General features: G+C 43.2%; 2 protein-coding genes across 4 annotated transcripts in view; one reads left to right on the top strand and one right to left on the bottom strand.

Moving 5' to 3' along the window:
- cfap92 (cilia and flagella associated protein 92 (putative)) overlaps positions 1–12,589 on the top strand; it is a 26,651-nt gene extending 14,062 nt beyond the window's left edge. For 2 of the 3 annotated variants that reach the window (XM_036151496.1, XM_036151495.1), the window contains exons 10-15: positions 417–675; positions 744–908; positions 1,217–1,399; positions 3,731–3,863; positions 5,778–5,858; positions 12,467–12,567. In XM_036151496.1, the coding sequence (XP_036007389.1) occupies positions 417–675; positions 744–908; positions 1,217–1,399; positions 3,731–3,863; positions 5,778–5,858; positions 12,467–12,492 (847 nt within the window). In that variant the 3' untranslated portion in view covers positions 12,493–12,567. Of the gene's footprint in view, positions 1–416; positions 676–743; positions 909–1,216; positions 1,400–3,730; positions 3,864–5,777; positions 5,859–12,466 lie in introns of all 3 variants that reach the window. The other variant, XM_036151497.1, reaches the window with a different exon arrangement.
- Positions 6,698–15,057, bottom strand: part of acad9 (acyl-CoA dehydrogenase family, member 9) — a 21,619-nt gene continuing 13,259 nt past the window's right edge. The window contains 2 exon segments of the mRNA XM_012882498.3: positions 6,698–7,206; positions 12,457–12,529. Of these exon segments, the coding sequence (XP_012737952.2) occupies positions 7,106–7,206; positions 12,457–12,529 (174 nt within the window). The 3' untranslated portion in view covers positions 6,698–7,105.

The following is a 15,057-nucleotide window of genomic DNA, read 5'->3' as shown; positions in this document are numbered from 1 at the left end:
GGAGGGGTCCTTATGATTTGGGCTTGTTTTGCCCGGACATAGTTATCCTTCCTTACACCCATGCATCAAGAAGAAACTCTTCAGGAGTCAAATGGGAGGCCACCCTAGTCATAGTCAGGAAACAACACAATGACCCATAACTGCAGCAATCTGCAGCAGCATGGCTGAAACAGAACAGAATCAAGATGTCGTCAATGCACAAGCTTCAAACTTCAGGCTGAGATTTATAAAATTGAGCCAGAGGAGCAATGAAAAACATAAAATAAAGGTAGTGCACATCACTAAAGAAATAATACAGATGCAATTACTGGTATCTGCTTTGGATTGTAAGAATTGAATCAGTCACAACTAAAAGATTCTGAGTAAAGATTTAGTTCAGCGTGTGAAACTCAAAACAATACGCTTACACCCCCCAGGCTCAGTCAACTCTGTGGAGCGAAGCTGCTCAGCGACGCGGTGCAACACCACCTCTTTCCCTCAGCTGCTATGGTGGTCAGTCTGAAGAGCCAATATGGCATCGACGCTGAGCCCTGGGAAGAAATGCCCAGAGCTAGCCATGAGCAGGGCGTGGTCAGCCTGCCCCCCGGGACTAAGACACATTCACCGCCCCGCACATATAACATGGAGTACATCAAATGGAAACACAACAGTCAGAGTTGCAAGGACTTCATACAGGTCAGTGTTCCAAAGTCTGGAGGCAAGAACAGACTGCCAGAATGGCTTCTGTATTTCTTCTCTTACAGATAAATATCAGAAAAGTGCAGGAGGAAAGTGAGCGGCTGAAGAAGACAAAGGTTGCCCAACCAAGGGTAGAACTAGCTGGAGCTGCAGCTAGCCATATCTACAGCATCCAAACCTTCAACTCAAACGTGCTCGCCAAGGAACTGCTGTGGTCAGAGATGGCAAAGGTTTGCAGAGTTCAGCCGTTTGATTCATTCAGTGGACTTTCGCCTGCTCAGGCATAACACCAAGGAACAGTTTGAGTTCTAGTCCATCTCACTTTACCTCGGGTCCCAGACGTCTTTCCAAACAAAGCCTACTGTACCTAACCACAGGGGGTCAGTGGACTGACTGAACACACGCGTTCACACACCAACACATTGGTCGGTAGGGCCACACCAACATGTAGCAGCAGGAAGCCATAGTTGCACTCTGCCATCAGCCAGGTTGACCACTGAGAAACTTTAGCTGAACGCTGAAATGTCCTCTGTTCCAGTTCCCAGAGCGAAGGTTTACCTACAGTCAGCAGTACCACAGTGCTACCGTGGCGCCGGGAGAGGTGACCTCTAAAACAAGCACCGACTCTGCTGCCAGGGCTCCTGCTTGGTCCACAAGTATGGACGAGTGTTGGCTTCACCCCAGACAACCTGATCAAGCTCGTGTGGAGGAACTTAGGAAGGTAGTTTTTCTGCGTGCAGTGTGAATTTTCCCGGTAGCAGTGATGTTCCTAGCAAAGCATGTCCAGTTTGTAGCTGTAGATTCCAGGCTTCATTAAGTCAGACACACACAGGGCCTTATGGAGGTGCTCACTTTTGTGGATTTATGTGACAGTCGTGCATCATTATGAAGTGGAGGTGATACATGGTTGTCAAAATGTAGTTTGAAAAGTCCTTTGAGTCAACAGACTAAGATTGTTTTCCTATTCTTCTTTACATAATACCTCAATATCAGTTTTCAAATCCTTCCACAGATTCTCAATTGGATTTAAGTCTGGACTTTGACTAGGCCATTCTAATATGGCTTGTTTTGATCTAAACTATTCCATTGTAGCTCTGGCTGGATGTTTAGGGTGGATGTCCTACTGGAAGGTGACCCCACCTCCATCTTCCCTGCTTCCCTGTCCCTGCTGAGGAGAAGCATCCCACAGCCTGATGCTGCCACCACCATGTTTCACCATGAGGATGGTGCAGCTGTCTGCCACAGATAGCACTTCATGTGTGGTCCTCACGGTTCGGTTTTGGTTTCATCAGACCAGTGCGCCTTCTTCAATGTTTGTATGTCTCCTTCATGGCTTGTGGCAAACTGTAAACAGGACTTTTACGACTTTCTTTCAACAATGACTTTCTTCTTACCACTCCACCATAAAGATCTGTGCCCGTATTCACAAAGAATCCTTAGACGAAAAGTTGCTTCAGGAAAAATCTTTGAATTTCTCGAGTTATAATTTTACCTCGTTAAGATAAAAGTTATTCACTAAGCAACTTAGTCCTGAAGAGAGCTACTAAAGGGAAAATGTTAGGAATAGAGAGGAGGACTTTTACCTATCCTAAACATGTACAATTATTAATATTCAATTTATAACTACTTTATTAATCCCAAAGGGAAATTAACTGCTGCTGTAGCTCCTGGGTCGTCTTCCATGAGTTGTTGTAGATGCTGATGGCTGCGGGCAGGAAGGATCTCCTGTAGCGGTCTGTCTTACAGCAGATCTGGAGAAGCCTCTGCCTGAAGGCGAACCCTGAAGGACCTAAACTTTCTCAACTACCTCCAGTTCTTCTCCCACGATGATAGTGGTGAACCCATTCATGTTTCTCTGGAAATCTACCCTCATCACCACCACATTCAGGATGAGATGATGATCCACTCAGCTTCCTGTCCATCTCTGATGCACCAGACGACTGCAGAGTCCTCTGAGTATTTCTGCACATAACAGGAGTCTGATGTGCAACAGATAAACTTTATTATCCCCATGGGGTGAAATTAGTACGTTTAGCAGAATGACGGCTCAAAGGTGTGGCTCTACTAATGTCATTTTATTGAGGATAAAAAAATAATGGAAAAAATATTGAGTAATTGTAGTGTAATACAGCTGATGTAATTATTTTTTATTTTTGCCTTTCTGATAAGTTCATTCTCTGTTGCTTTAAGAAATAACTTTAAATTAGATTAGCTTGTTTTTCATTACTGATCTAATGTGCAGCTCTGTGTGTCACTTCCAAATTTCCCCATTGTAGGACAATAAAATAATTTCTTATTTTATCTTAAAAAGTGTAAAAATGTACAATAACAATGTAACAATATACTGTTGTACAAAGAAGTTTCAATATTTTGTAGAAAGTGAAAATGTTCTCAATAAAAAAGATTTGAATCGAATTGGAAAAAGTTGCAGAAAACTATATAAATAACATTCTAGACAAGATAAAGTCCAATTATACACAATCTTTATACATCGAGGGAAGATGTAAAAGGTGAGAAAGTATTTGTATCATATCAGCGTCCATAGGTTAAATGAGAAGTTTACTTGTGTGATGCCATCACCTCGTTTATTAGTAAAGAACTGTGAACATTATTCACCCTTCACTTCATAATGTACCACTGTCACATAAAATCCCTGTAAAATACATTGAAGCTCGTGGATGAAGCTGACAGAAAGGAAAGGTTTAAGGAATCCAGAAGCACAGATCTTTTATTGTCACGTGTTCCAGTGGTGAAATGTTTTGAGTCAGACACCGGCTCAGGATGCTCAGAAATAATATGTACAGCTATCAGTCCTTTTTGAACAATATGAATTCCTGTGTTGCATGAATTAATCCCTCAAAACTTCTTTGATGATGAATTCATGCCTGCGGTAAATTCTGTGCAGTATTCTTCAACCTTCATACACAGAACTGTGCAATCATTCCTGAGAAATTAGAGTGTGCAGATACGCATTAACGGCAGAGTTAAAGTGTTAACGTGTAACTCAGGAATGGTGATAGCCTTATTGTGTTTTATGCTTTTGTCTACCAAGCCATGGAGGGAAAACATCCTACATGCCAACTTATTGAGTTGCAATCCTTGCCGAGAGAGATGGACCTGGAGCCAGCGGTCTGAGGACTTTGAGCTCTACAGAAAACCTCCCACATTCTTCAGCATCCCTCCTGGTATGATCCGTTTCTCCGTTTAAGCTACAGCCACAGAGCCTGGGCTGCCTGGGCACATTGCCATGAATCATCTCTATTTAAAGCAAAGCAATCCAAGGTCAAAGAGACCTAGAGTCTTCAAGCTACTGTATGTGTGTCATCATCACTGACCCACTTTAGATTTTATAGTAGAGCCCTCTGCGAGCATGTAGGTAAATTACACCACCGTTAAATAGAAAGGTTCATCTTTGATATTAAAGAGTGAAAGCTATGGATGAAACGGCATCGCATGTGGGTCTGATACAGATGTTATAAAAATCCAAAGACTCATTCATTCATTCAGATGTACACTTAGCAGATTGTATACATAAAAGAAATGTGAAAACCACTAATTATGCACTACTTTGACTGGTTCTACAACATAAAGCGTGAAGGAGTTTGTGTTTGTAATGAGCCCAAATGGGTAAAAGTGGGACCACTCTCTGAAGGCACTGTAACTGTTTGATTTTACAGTTTTAATTGGTTTTAAAAGGCACAACATTGGTTGAAGCATTTCACAGAGCATCAGTCAACAAGCAATCCAACAAGGTTTAACAGAGACGACAGCCACTTTCCTGCAGCTTCAGATTCTCTGCTGACAGCTGGAGCAGACAGAACACTCAGGGCTTCAGATAGAGAGCTGTGGTGGAAGCAGTAAATCTTTATTTAGACTTCGTCAATATAAAGCTGCTTGTAAAATTTGTTGTAAAGGTCTCATAAATACATCTTAGATGTTTTATATAGAGACATATTACGCTGAAGTTGTTCTGGTAGACACGCTGCTTGGTGTTTTAAAGCCCATTTAAACAATCCTGCAGTCCACCGCTGCCACATGCACAGACTGCCGTACTTCATCCAAAGCAGCTCAACCACGCTCACGTGGGTAGAATCAACTCAGTTCTGGTTCTTCTGCTGCGGCTTTGCTTTGTTCGGCTCAAATGCTTCTCAAAGGCAGGATCAAATTGCTTTCAAAAGGTACATATTCATGTTGTTTGACATTTTTTAATTTATACACCAGTAACTCACTCTGGCTGCATCCGTTTTTCTGAAAGATCTTCATGTCCTGCTGCCGTAGTATTTGTTATTTTTGATCTTTAAGCTTTGTTTTTGCTCAGTTTGTTAGAAAATATGGCCTTTTCTGTGTATATTTACCATTACATCATGTGACCAGGGTTACGTCACTGCGCATGCGTACGATTGGTCAACAAGCCGAAGCAATGGAGGCGAGTGAGAGTGAAACTCCTAGCGTAGTTAGGGAAAAACGTCCAAGATCAAGTGTGAAAAAAGCGCAAGATGTTTCTGTGGGTTTTCCAGCAGACATTACAGCGCAGTTGTCCCGGTCAGAACTTATTCAGTAGCTGTCAATGGTCACCATCTGGCTTTCTAAATGTTCTGCGGTACATCACGCCCGCTGCTGGGGTTCTATTTAGGCTCAGAACACTATGTGGATGCACGTCTGGAGAATATTTTGGTCCTTTTGGTATAGGCATATAACACGCTTATATACCTTTAAAGGCTGCTGGCTATAAGGTTTTAGCTCCTTGCAGTAGACTGGACTCAGAAGGGTCTGTCCCATTGTCCCAGGAGCGTGTGGGCGGGGCTGGAAGCGTTCTCACGCTGCTGCTGAAGGCCCTTATTGACAGACTTTGATAGAAGCTCCAGATGGTGGAATCACAGCCTCTCTGGCCAAAATAGCCCACACATCAGTGGAAAAGGACTTTGCTCAGGGAGGAAATGAAGTGAAATGAGTAATTCTCTTATCCCATCTGTTAGTTTCAGTCTTTGCTGTGTTTGTCCCAACCTGAACCACCTCGTTCATCTTCAGCTGATCTCTGCTGTAAACAGGATGAAGCCCCTAAAGGCTCAGAGCTAAGTGAGTGCACTCTTGGTCCTCAGGCGACGCTCTGCAGCGGGAGCCGCTCCAAACTGATGGAGCTCAGTGCGCTCACCGGCTGCAGAGGCTGCTGCTTCCTGACGGTAAGAACAACCCACCAGGAAGCAGTCCTGACCCACAGTTCAATTGGCACATGGGGAGAAACTCAGACAAACGTCCAGATTCCCTCAAAGAAGCCCTGATGTGGTGGTAGAGACCAGGTCTGGGTTAACCCTTTACAGTTCTGCAGGAACATACGTTAAAACAATAGAAAGCAGCAACTTCACACTTTGGGAAGAAGCCAAGCTTGCAGCCTTCTACAGGTGGTGGGAAACAGAAGATCTGCTTTAGTTTAATCCTCTGCTTTCCATGTTTACTCTACATTTACGGACAATTATTGCATGTTTATACTGCTGTTTAAAAAAGTGAGTAGAGTTCAAAAAGCTTTTGTTCTGAAACTAGTCCCATCGCGTTGGCAACCCTGCACGCCCTAATCTTAAGGAAACCAGGAAGGATCAGATGGGTCAGCCCTCCCCAAAAAGTCACTAACCTATCCGCTGATTCCTGATAATCCCTGATCAATTTACTCATAGAAGCACTGCTGCTGAGAACGGCTTCAGGTCCGTGTTACATGGTGTCGACCCGCTGATATCACCTGTGAACAGATGTTCCAGCCCAGAACCATTGGGCTCAAAGAAGCCTTACTCTGGCTGGTCCAGAACCAAGATGCTGCTCCTCACTGCTGGGTTTGGGTTTCCTGTCTTATTGAAACACGGTTAAGCCAAAGAGGAACTTGTTTAAGAGCTCGTTTAATCCTGCATTGCAGCCTTCTCCTCGACAATCTGTGATGAAGCTGCTTAAAGGAGACTCCCAGCATGCATTGCAGCATCAGCAGCAGAAACGATACAGCTCTCAGATACAGCAAAAGCCACAGCTTGTTAACTCAAGTTAGACATTTTATTTTGAAAGGTTCAAAACCTGATAGTTGCAAAAGAAAAAAAAATACATTAAACCGAGTTGACTGCTCACTAAAAGTGTAAATGTGCGTCACAAATCATTCCTCGAGCAGCCAACTCCTCGGCTCGGACTGATGAGGAGAGCAGCAGCTTGATGTTCTAGAAGTCCAGCTTGGAGAAGTTCACATGGTCGGTCTTTTAAACATGTTAGTTTAGCAGATAAACTGGCTCATTTGTACCATTTTCTTCACTCTGCGTTTGTTAAAGAGCACTTGGGATGGTTTCCTGTGGGCAGCAGCCTGTTATCCAGTGAGCTGCAGCATTATGTGAGCAGCCACCACTGATGAAAGACGCTGACACGGTTAGAGAGGCCGTCTAACGGTGGAGCAGGGAACTCAGTACGTTCTTTCAAGAGGGTGTGAGCAGATGTAAGATCTGTTCTCCAACACCGCCTTGGCGATCTTCTTTATGTTGGCGTCGTTGTTTTCTGGAGCATCTGGAGGAAATGCAGTAGAGACAGAAAAACAAAGAGTTTAGTTTAATTAGATTCCTGGATTGTGTCACAGAGCTTCACAAAAAATGTTATTCCCTTTGAAGCTTTGGACATTTTCTAACTTTACTTAATTCAACAGACTGACAAAAGGAAGAGCACGACTGTAGTTAAAGGAAAATGATTCATGGCCTTCTGGCTTTTCTACAAATAAAAATCAGAACAGCGTGGTAATAACTTTGCTCTGGAATGAAAGCAGTGCTGCGGCCTGCCTCCACCTGATCGGTCCTGTGTGTGATGCAATCTGCAGCTGTTCTGTTTCTGCTCTGGAGCCTTTTCAAAAATCCTTTTTCCTAATATTACAGCAATCAAACACTTCCTGTGACAGCGCAGCTCCTTTTTAGACGTTTGCTCGTCTTTAGCTGCGCCCACAGATTCTCTGATAGAGAGAATCTGTGGGCCCCGTTCACAGCTTCCTCAGGTCAGTCTGTTGTCCCTTCTCCTCCTGCCTCCCTGGTAATCGCTCAATCCATCATCAGACACAAAGTCTGGTGTTTTCCTGCAAAAACACTGACACACGGTGCTGAAGAGCAGGGTCAGACCCAGCTGACTGGAGAGAAGTCTGAGTGAACACGGTGGAGAAATGAGAAGGTTTTCTCAGAGGAAGTCCAGAAAAACTGAAGAGCGACAGCATTAATATGAAGGACCACCATGAACTGAGTGGGTCAGACCCAAATAGTAGCGTACTATTTAGAAACCATGAAGCACACCTGAAGCAAAAGAAAGAAAAGAAAAACAAAGAAGACTCCTGCTTTCCATCCACAGAGCTAATTAGTTTATTATTAGCTTAGGCTGATGTGTGATCCAGACATCTATCCCAGTGGAGTACTTTATCCTTAAAAAATAAGACAATCTCACAGATAAAAAGAATTTTCTTTCTTTAAAAAGTGCAGCAAACAGGGCTGGGAGCGGTGGGACGGGGGCTAAAGCCACCACCAGGGGGTGTTTCCCTCTTCCTGGTATTTTTAGGCCGGGAAGAGGCCAAAGCCGAGTGGTGAGGAGCTGAGCTGGGCGAGCTAAAAGGAGGAGAGTCGGTGGAACTGGAGCTTTTTTTAACAGAGAAAGGATTGCTGCTAGTCTACTTAGCGTAGTGCACTCGGTGCAAAGAGTCTACACCCAGCCAGCATTCCTGGGCTGGACTCACTGCTGGATTCTCTGCAGGAGCATTTAAACCCCGTCCCTGTCAGAACGTCCATCAGGAGTAAAAACGCTGCATCACAGCTAATGCTAAGTACCTCAGACTGGTGCAGGTATCATCATGTCCAACTCTTAGCCTGATAAGCCTGAACATGGCACCTTTAAATGTTGGATTGCTTTTGAACAAGGCCTTTGTTATAAATGAGCTGATTTTGGACGACACAAGCTGACCTCAGCTACACCAGCAGATGTCAAACTCTGATCTTATGACCATGGTGGTACTGGGCTTGACTGGCCTGACCTCACCTGGACCCTACAGAGAATCTATGGAGCATTTCAAGAGGAAGACGAGAGACACCAGAACCAACAGCACAGGAACAGGAGCATGCCTGTCCCGATGGAACGTTTTTTGTGGGATACACCTTGGATCGGTGGAATAGATGGTCCACGGTGTGCTTGGTTGATTGAGAAGACCTGTTTCTCTCCCAGACATAGCTATTGGCTGAGCTTACTATGGGCTCTCTTCATCCTCTAGGCCTGAAAACTGACTCAGAGTTTATCTGCTTAGCTACATTTCTCTCACTGATGAAGCCACAGTGCTGCAACTACCTCCTTCTACTTTTCTCTCACATAGAAAATACTCCTGGATCAGTTCTGGGTTATTTATGTGTGAATGCTCTGTCTTCTACAGCCAAAGTCCAGAGCTACTATGGATTGGTTTAGATCAGGCATGTCCAACCCCCCCCCCCCAAGCTGCATGTCAAGAAAGATTTGGTCCACCAGGAAAGGTGGCTGATGAAGATGGAAGCTGTTAGTTTTTAACCTTTGGATCTACAGGGATTTACACAATCACTTCCTACAGAAAATCTGACCAATTCATTTAAAATTATCATATTTTTTAGAGAACCCTATCTACTTTTAAGACTAGGCTTAAAACTTTTCTTTTTGACAAGAATTATAACTAGTGACTCATGTTACTCTCAGCTACCTTTATAGTTTTACTATACCCAGAGCCACAGCTCTGTTGATCCATCCATTCCCTTAGCTCTTAGCAGTAATGATTTTATGGGATTCTTCATAAATAAAATTGATGCCATTAAAAATAAAATAATTGGCATCCTCCCAAACATGATTACCTCGTCCTCAGTAAGTGAGGCAGCATTGGAGGAATCTTTAGAATCTGCGCAGTGTTTGAACTGTTTAGAAGCAGTAGAGCTTTCTGAGCTATCTAAAATTTTAGCTTCATCTAAACCTTCTACCTGTATGTTAGACCCAATCCCAACCAAGTTGTTTAAGGAGATATTCCCTTTGATCAGTGGCACTATTTTAGACATGATTAATCTATCCTTAGTAAATGGATATGTACCACAGGTTTTGAAAGTAGCTGTTATTAAACCTTTACTTAAGAAACCTTCTCTTGATCAAGATGAGTTAGTAAATTACAGACCTATATCTAATCTTCTTTTCTTATCTAAAATTCTTGAGAAAGTAGTTGCTAATCAACTTTGTGAACATTTACAAAGTAATGACCTACTTGAGGAGTTTCAGTCAGGCTTCAGAGCTCATCATAGCACTGAAACAGCTCTGGTGAAGGTCACTAATGATATTCTCATGGCCTCAGATAATGGACTTGTGTCTATACTTGTCCTGTTAGATCTCAGTGCTGCGTTTGATACAGTTGATCACAATATTCTCCTACAAAGACTTGAACATACTGTAGGGATTAAGGGGAAAGCATTAGGCTGGTTTAAATCTTATCTGTCAGACAGATTCCAATTTGTTCATGTTAATAATAAATCTTCCTCAAACTCTAGGGTCACTTGTGGAGTACCACAGGGTTCAGTCCTTGGACCAATTCTATTTACTATATATATGCTTCCGATTGGCAAAATTATCAGACAGCATGGGATTAATTTCCACTGTTATGCTGATGATACTCAGCTATATTTATCCATAAATCCTGATGAATCCAATCAATTACTTCGACTGCAGTCATGTCTTGATGACATCAAAAGCTGGATGACTTTAAATTTCCTGCATCTAAATTCTGACAAGACCGAAGTTTTAATCTTTGGGCCAGAGTCCTCAAAAAATAAACTTCTTAACCAATCACTTAATCTGGATGGCATTAACCTGGCCTCTGGTAATAAAGTAAAAAATCTTGGTGTTATTTTTGACCAAGACATGTCATTTAAATCCCATATTAAACAGGTTTCCAGAGTTTCCTTTTTTCACCTCCGGAATATCGCCAAAATTAGAAACATTCTGTCCAGGAGTGATGCTGAAAAACTAGTCCATGCATTTGTTACTTCAAGGCTGGACTATTGTAATTCTTTACTATCAGGAAGTCCACAAAATGCAGTTCAAAGCCTTCAGCTGATCCAAAATGCTGCAGCAAGAGTTCTGATGAAAATCAACAAGAGGGATCATATTTCTCCAATTTTAGCTTCCCTTCATTGGCTTCCTGTTAAATCAAGAATAGAATTTAAAATTCTTCTTCTAACGTATAAAGCCCTTAATAATCAAGCTCCATCATATATCAGAGCTCTGATTACCCCGTATGTTCCTAACAGAGCACTTCGCTCTCAGACTGCAGGTCTGCTGGTGGTTCCTAGAGTCTCTAAAAGTAGAATGGGAGGCAGATCCTTTAGCTATCAGGCTCCTCTCCTGTGGAACCAACTCCCAGTTTTGGTCCGTGAGGCAGACACCCTATCTACTTTTAAGACTAGGCTTAAAACTTTTCTTTTTGACAAGAATTATAACTAGTGACTCATGTTACTCTCAGCTACCTTTATAGTTTTACTGCTATAGGCTTAGGTTACTGGAGTATATCAGGATCTAATTTTCTCACTATATTGAGTTCTACTGTTCTTCAATTATGCATTATGTGTTGTCATTTCTGCTTTAACTTTCTGTTCTCTCTCTTTTTTTTTTCACAGTAGGTACACCTGGTCTGGCGTTCTGTTAACTGTGACATCATCCAGAGAAGACGGCTCACCCGCTACTACCATCTAATGTAGAACAGATTACTAGATCAATGTGTGCTTCTGTGCTTTTTGTTTCTCTTGTTGTGTCTCTGTTCTGTCTTCTGTAACCCCAGTCGGTCGAGGCAGATGACCGTTCATACTGAGCCTGGTTCTGCCGGAGGTTTTTTTTTTCCCGTTAATGGGTGGTTTTTCTTCCCACTGTCGCTTCATGCTTGCTCAGTATGAGGGATTGCAGCAAAGCCATGTACAATGCAGACGACTCTCCCTGTGGCTCTACGCTTCCCCAGGAGTGAATGCTGCTTGTCGGGACTTTGATGCAATCAACTGGTTTCCTTATATAGGAAATTTTTGACCAATCTGTATAATCTGACCCAATCTGTATAATATGATTGAACTTGACTTTGTAAAGTGCCTTGAGATGACATGTTTCATGATTTGGCGCTATATAAATAAAATTGAATTGAATTGAATTGAATTGAAGGTAAAAAATAAAATACAATTTTAGTAAAAAAAAATATATATATATAATTTTTTTGTCCCTCAAGTTCCTTTGAGTTGCCAATTTTGGCCCATGTACTGAAAAGTTTGGACACCCCTGGTTTAGAAGCATGTTCATGTGTATTAATGGTCCAACTGCATTAGGGTGTTCTCAGTCAATCTAACAGGAACAAACTTGTGTTATTCTGCAAGGAAAAGGGACTAAAAATGTCAGTGTGTAGATGTCTGAAGCTGCTAGAGACAAAGACTTGCAGCCTGAGGTGCTTCTTCAAAGCACTGCCTCAGAGGGGCTGAATGCAAATGCACACCACACTATTCACATGCATCAGGTCCCATTTTCCTTTCACTTCTAAGTTATGTGCTATTTTGTGCTGTGTGAAAACTCAGAAGGACTGTTTCTACCTGAGCCAAACTCTGGCTGACAGGTGGGCCATAAAGAAGGAAAACTTCTAGTGTGGCTGTACTTGAGTGTTGCTATCTGAGGTTTGTGGGGAAATTCCACCAGACATGCAAGTCTGTTGTTCTACCGTGCTGCACAGGACTGTTCTCACTTAGGTTTATGTGTTTCACTCACGTTTCTGCAGCTGGACCATCAAGTAATTGTTCTTGAAGAAGACATCGTTGCAGAATGTGTTGGCGAGCAGCACCTGGAAGGAACAACATCACAGCAGGGTTCAGGAAAAAATGCTGAGTGGGTCGCACAGGAAAACACAGCAGACACTCTCCTGTCCTAAAAACGCCACAATTTATGTCAAATAAACACAAGTTGTTTGATCAGCTTCTTCTCCTGTTTGTGTTTTTCATGTATTCTGCACTGTAACGGTTTTAGAAGGACAGTGAATGTACTTACTGGAGTAGAGGCATGCTCCTTAAGGTTAAAGAACCAGCACACGACCTCCTGCAGCTTTTAATTTGACCACGGTATTAAACATAAATGCTTTTAGAACTAAGTGGAATTGCAGCGGATCTCCAAACCTCATGACCACGAAATCCCAAAAAACACACGACAAGCTGATCTCAGGAGGCTGAGATGGTCTGATAGGTTCTCCTGGTCTGGACAGGAATGGTGGTAGTAAGTCTGGTTTGAGACGTCACCCCTGTATCTCTGAAACGGGGCTGAGGGATCTCACTACAGGGCACAACCGCGGCGCTTGTCCCCAGAAGCCCTACTAAATTACGCCAGTATTGACTGGCAGACAGAAGTGCTCCAGCATTGATGTCTGACGTCACACAGCCAATCAGTGTTGTAAGCTCTCATCTTCCTTGCCCCAGGCATTAAGGGTGATCTGGTGAGATATGTCTCACAGAGCCAGGGTTCATTGACTGCGGTGACTCCTGCCTTGGCAGATAAGCTTAGTCTAAGTCCATCATATACAGCCGGTGTTTATACAGAAGCGGTGCTCACACCCAGAACTGTGCGGGTCAGTGTGGGCGCTGGAACATTTACGCTGTAGAAGCCAGTGAAGGTGTGAGGGGTTGCCTAGCTGGCAGCTTTCCATGCAGTAAACCACAGCTATACCATGAAACAATGCTCAGGATGAGGCCATGCCACAGGTGGAGGGAGTGCATAGGCCTGCTGTCATGAGCTATAGTACTACTCTACACTATCCAATGAAAGAGGCTTCCCTTCATGTGGTGAAGCCGATGATATGTACGGCTGCTCTGGTCTGTGAAAATCATCAGCTTTTTTCCACACACATCAAAGGGCAGAGCACCTGCAGCCGTTCATGCTGCTGAGAGGAGAATGGCGGTGGGTAGAAAGCCATTAACTGGAGGGGATGGCGTAGCAGGGCTAGGGTAACAACCTTAGGTATAAAAGCAGAATTAGGTTTTAGTAAACCCCCATTGAGAAACGGCATGCAGCATGGTAATACTGCATGAACCCCTCAGTCAGATCCTGAACTTGCAAAATTACTGAGGGCAGCCACATCTTTCTCTGGGTTAGCTAGTAGCACTGCAGTGTTGAGCTGCTCACTGCAACTGGTCCTGGCATAAAGAGGTAGCAGTGAGAACCAGTTTACCCTCGTCACAGGGTCAACACATGACCAGCTAGCTTGCCATGCTAGCTAGCATGTGCCGACTGGATTTAAAAGAGCCATGCACAGAGCTGACAGCACTGTGGAGACGCTGACGCCTCCCGGGTATGTTGGGTATGTTGAAGCGCAGACAGAAAGCGTATCTGCCCCAGCTATGCTGTTGCCACCTGTACAGGTTCTAGTCGGTGGCTTGACCTTGTCCATCGTAAGTACAAGGGCAAGCGTCACAACTTTTTACGTTCAGCAAAGAGTAAGAAGCAGAAAAGCGCAGCTAGTTTGGTGACGGAGCAGTAGTGGAAAATCTGAGAACAGTCAAGTGCAGTTACTGGGAAACACTCGGCATCCAAGTTAGCTCGCTCTCTGAACACTTAAGCTAGCTCAATGGTTCTTGTGCTACCACCAGAGAGATGCATCTGGGAGCAAGAAGACGTGTTAGATGGTGCTAGGTCCTGCTTTTATACTAGGAGGAAGCCTTTCTTCCAAGAGTAGACATAACTTTTGTCTCCCAGTCAAGACTGGCACAATGTAGTGGATATTCTGGGGGACAAGCGCTAGGGGCGTGTCCACGGTTGAGACACTGGCACAAATGTTGAAAGAGGACAAGCTTCTTACCCGTTTTTCATGGAAATATTCTAGACTTCATTTCCCACTTTTCCTTTGTATGATTTAAAATATGAAATACTGAAGATTACTTTGATTTAATGGCACCCATTTTAAATATGGAAACTAAAGACAGAAACTAGTAGGAAGGAAAGAAGGGAGGGAAGAGTTCAATACAAGGAAAAGACAGAAAAAAGGATGGAAGGAGGAAAGGAAATTAAACCAGGAAGGTAGGTTTAGGTAGCTGTTTTTTTTAAATAAATGAATAGGTACTCATTTTATCTCTGGTATTATAATCTGTTTGACGAGCTGAAACGTTTACTGTAGGGTGGACAAGAAGAAATACTTTTCACAGTTCTGTGTTTAGACTAAAGAAAAACAGAATGACTTTGACGTGTTTGTAAAGTATCACCAAAGCTCAATTTGGGTTGAGCTATTGACGACTGGACCTGAGCTGAATGAGGCATCTGCTCTCAAATAAAATGCTGCTAGTAGAGGAAATACACTTTAAATGTTGGAGGTATGGATAGCTGGGCATC

Source organism: Fundulus heteroclitus, chromosome 20 (assembly GCF_011125445.2).
Source record: "Fundulus heteroclitus isolate FHET01 chromosome 20, MU-UCD_Fhet_4.1, whole genome shotgun sequence".
Taxonomy (NCBI): Eukaryota; Metazoa; Chordata; class Actinopteri; order Cyprinodontiformes; family Fundulidae; genus Fundulus; species Fundulus heteroclitus.
The sequence above is the reverse complement of the archived record's forward strand: the minus strand, read 5'-3'. Positions and strand labels throughout refer to the sequence as shown.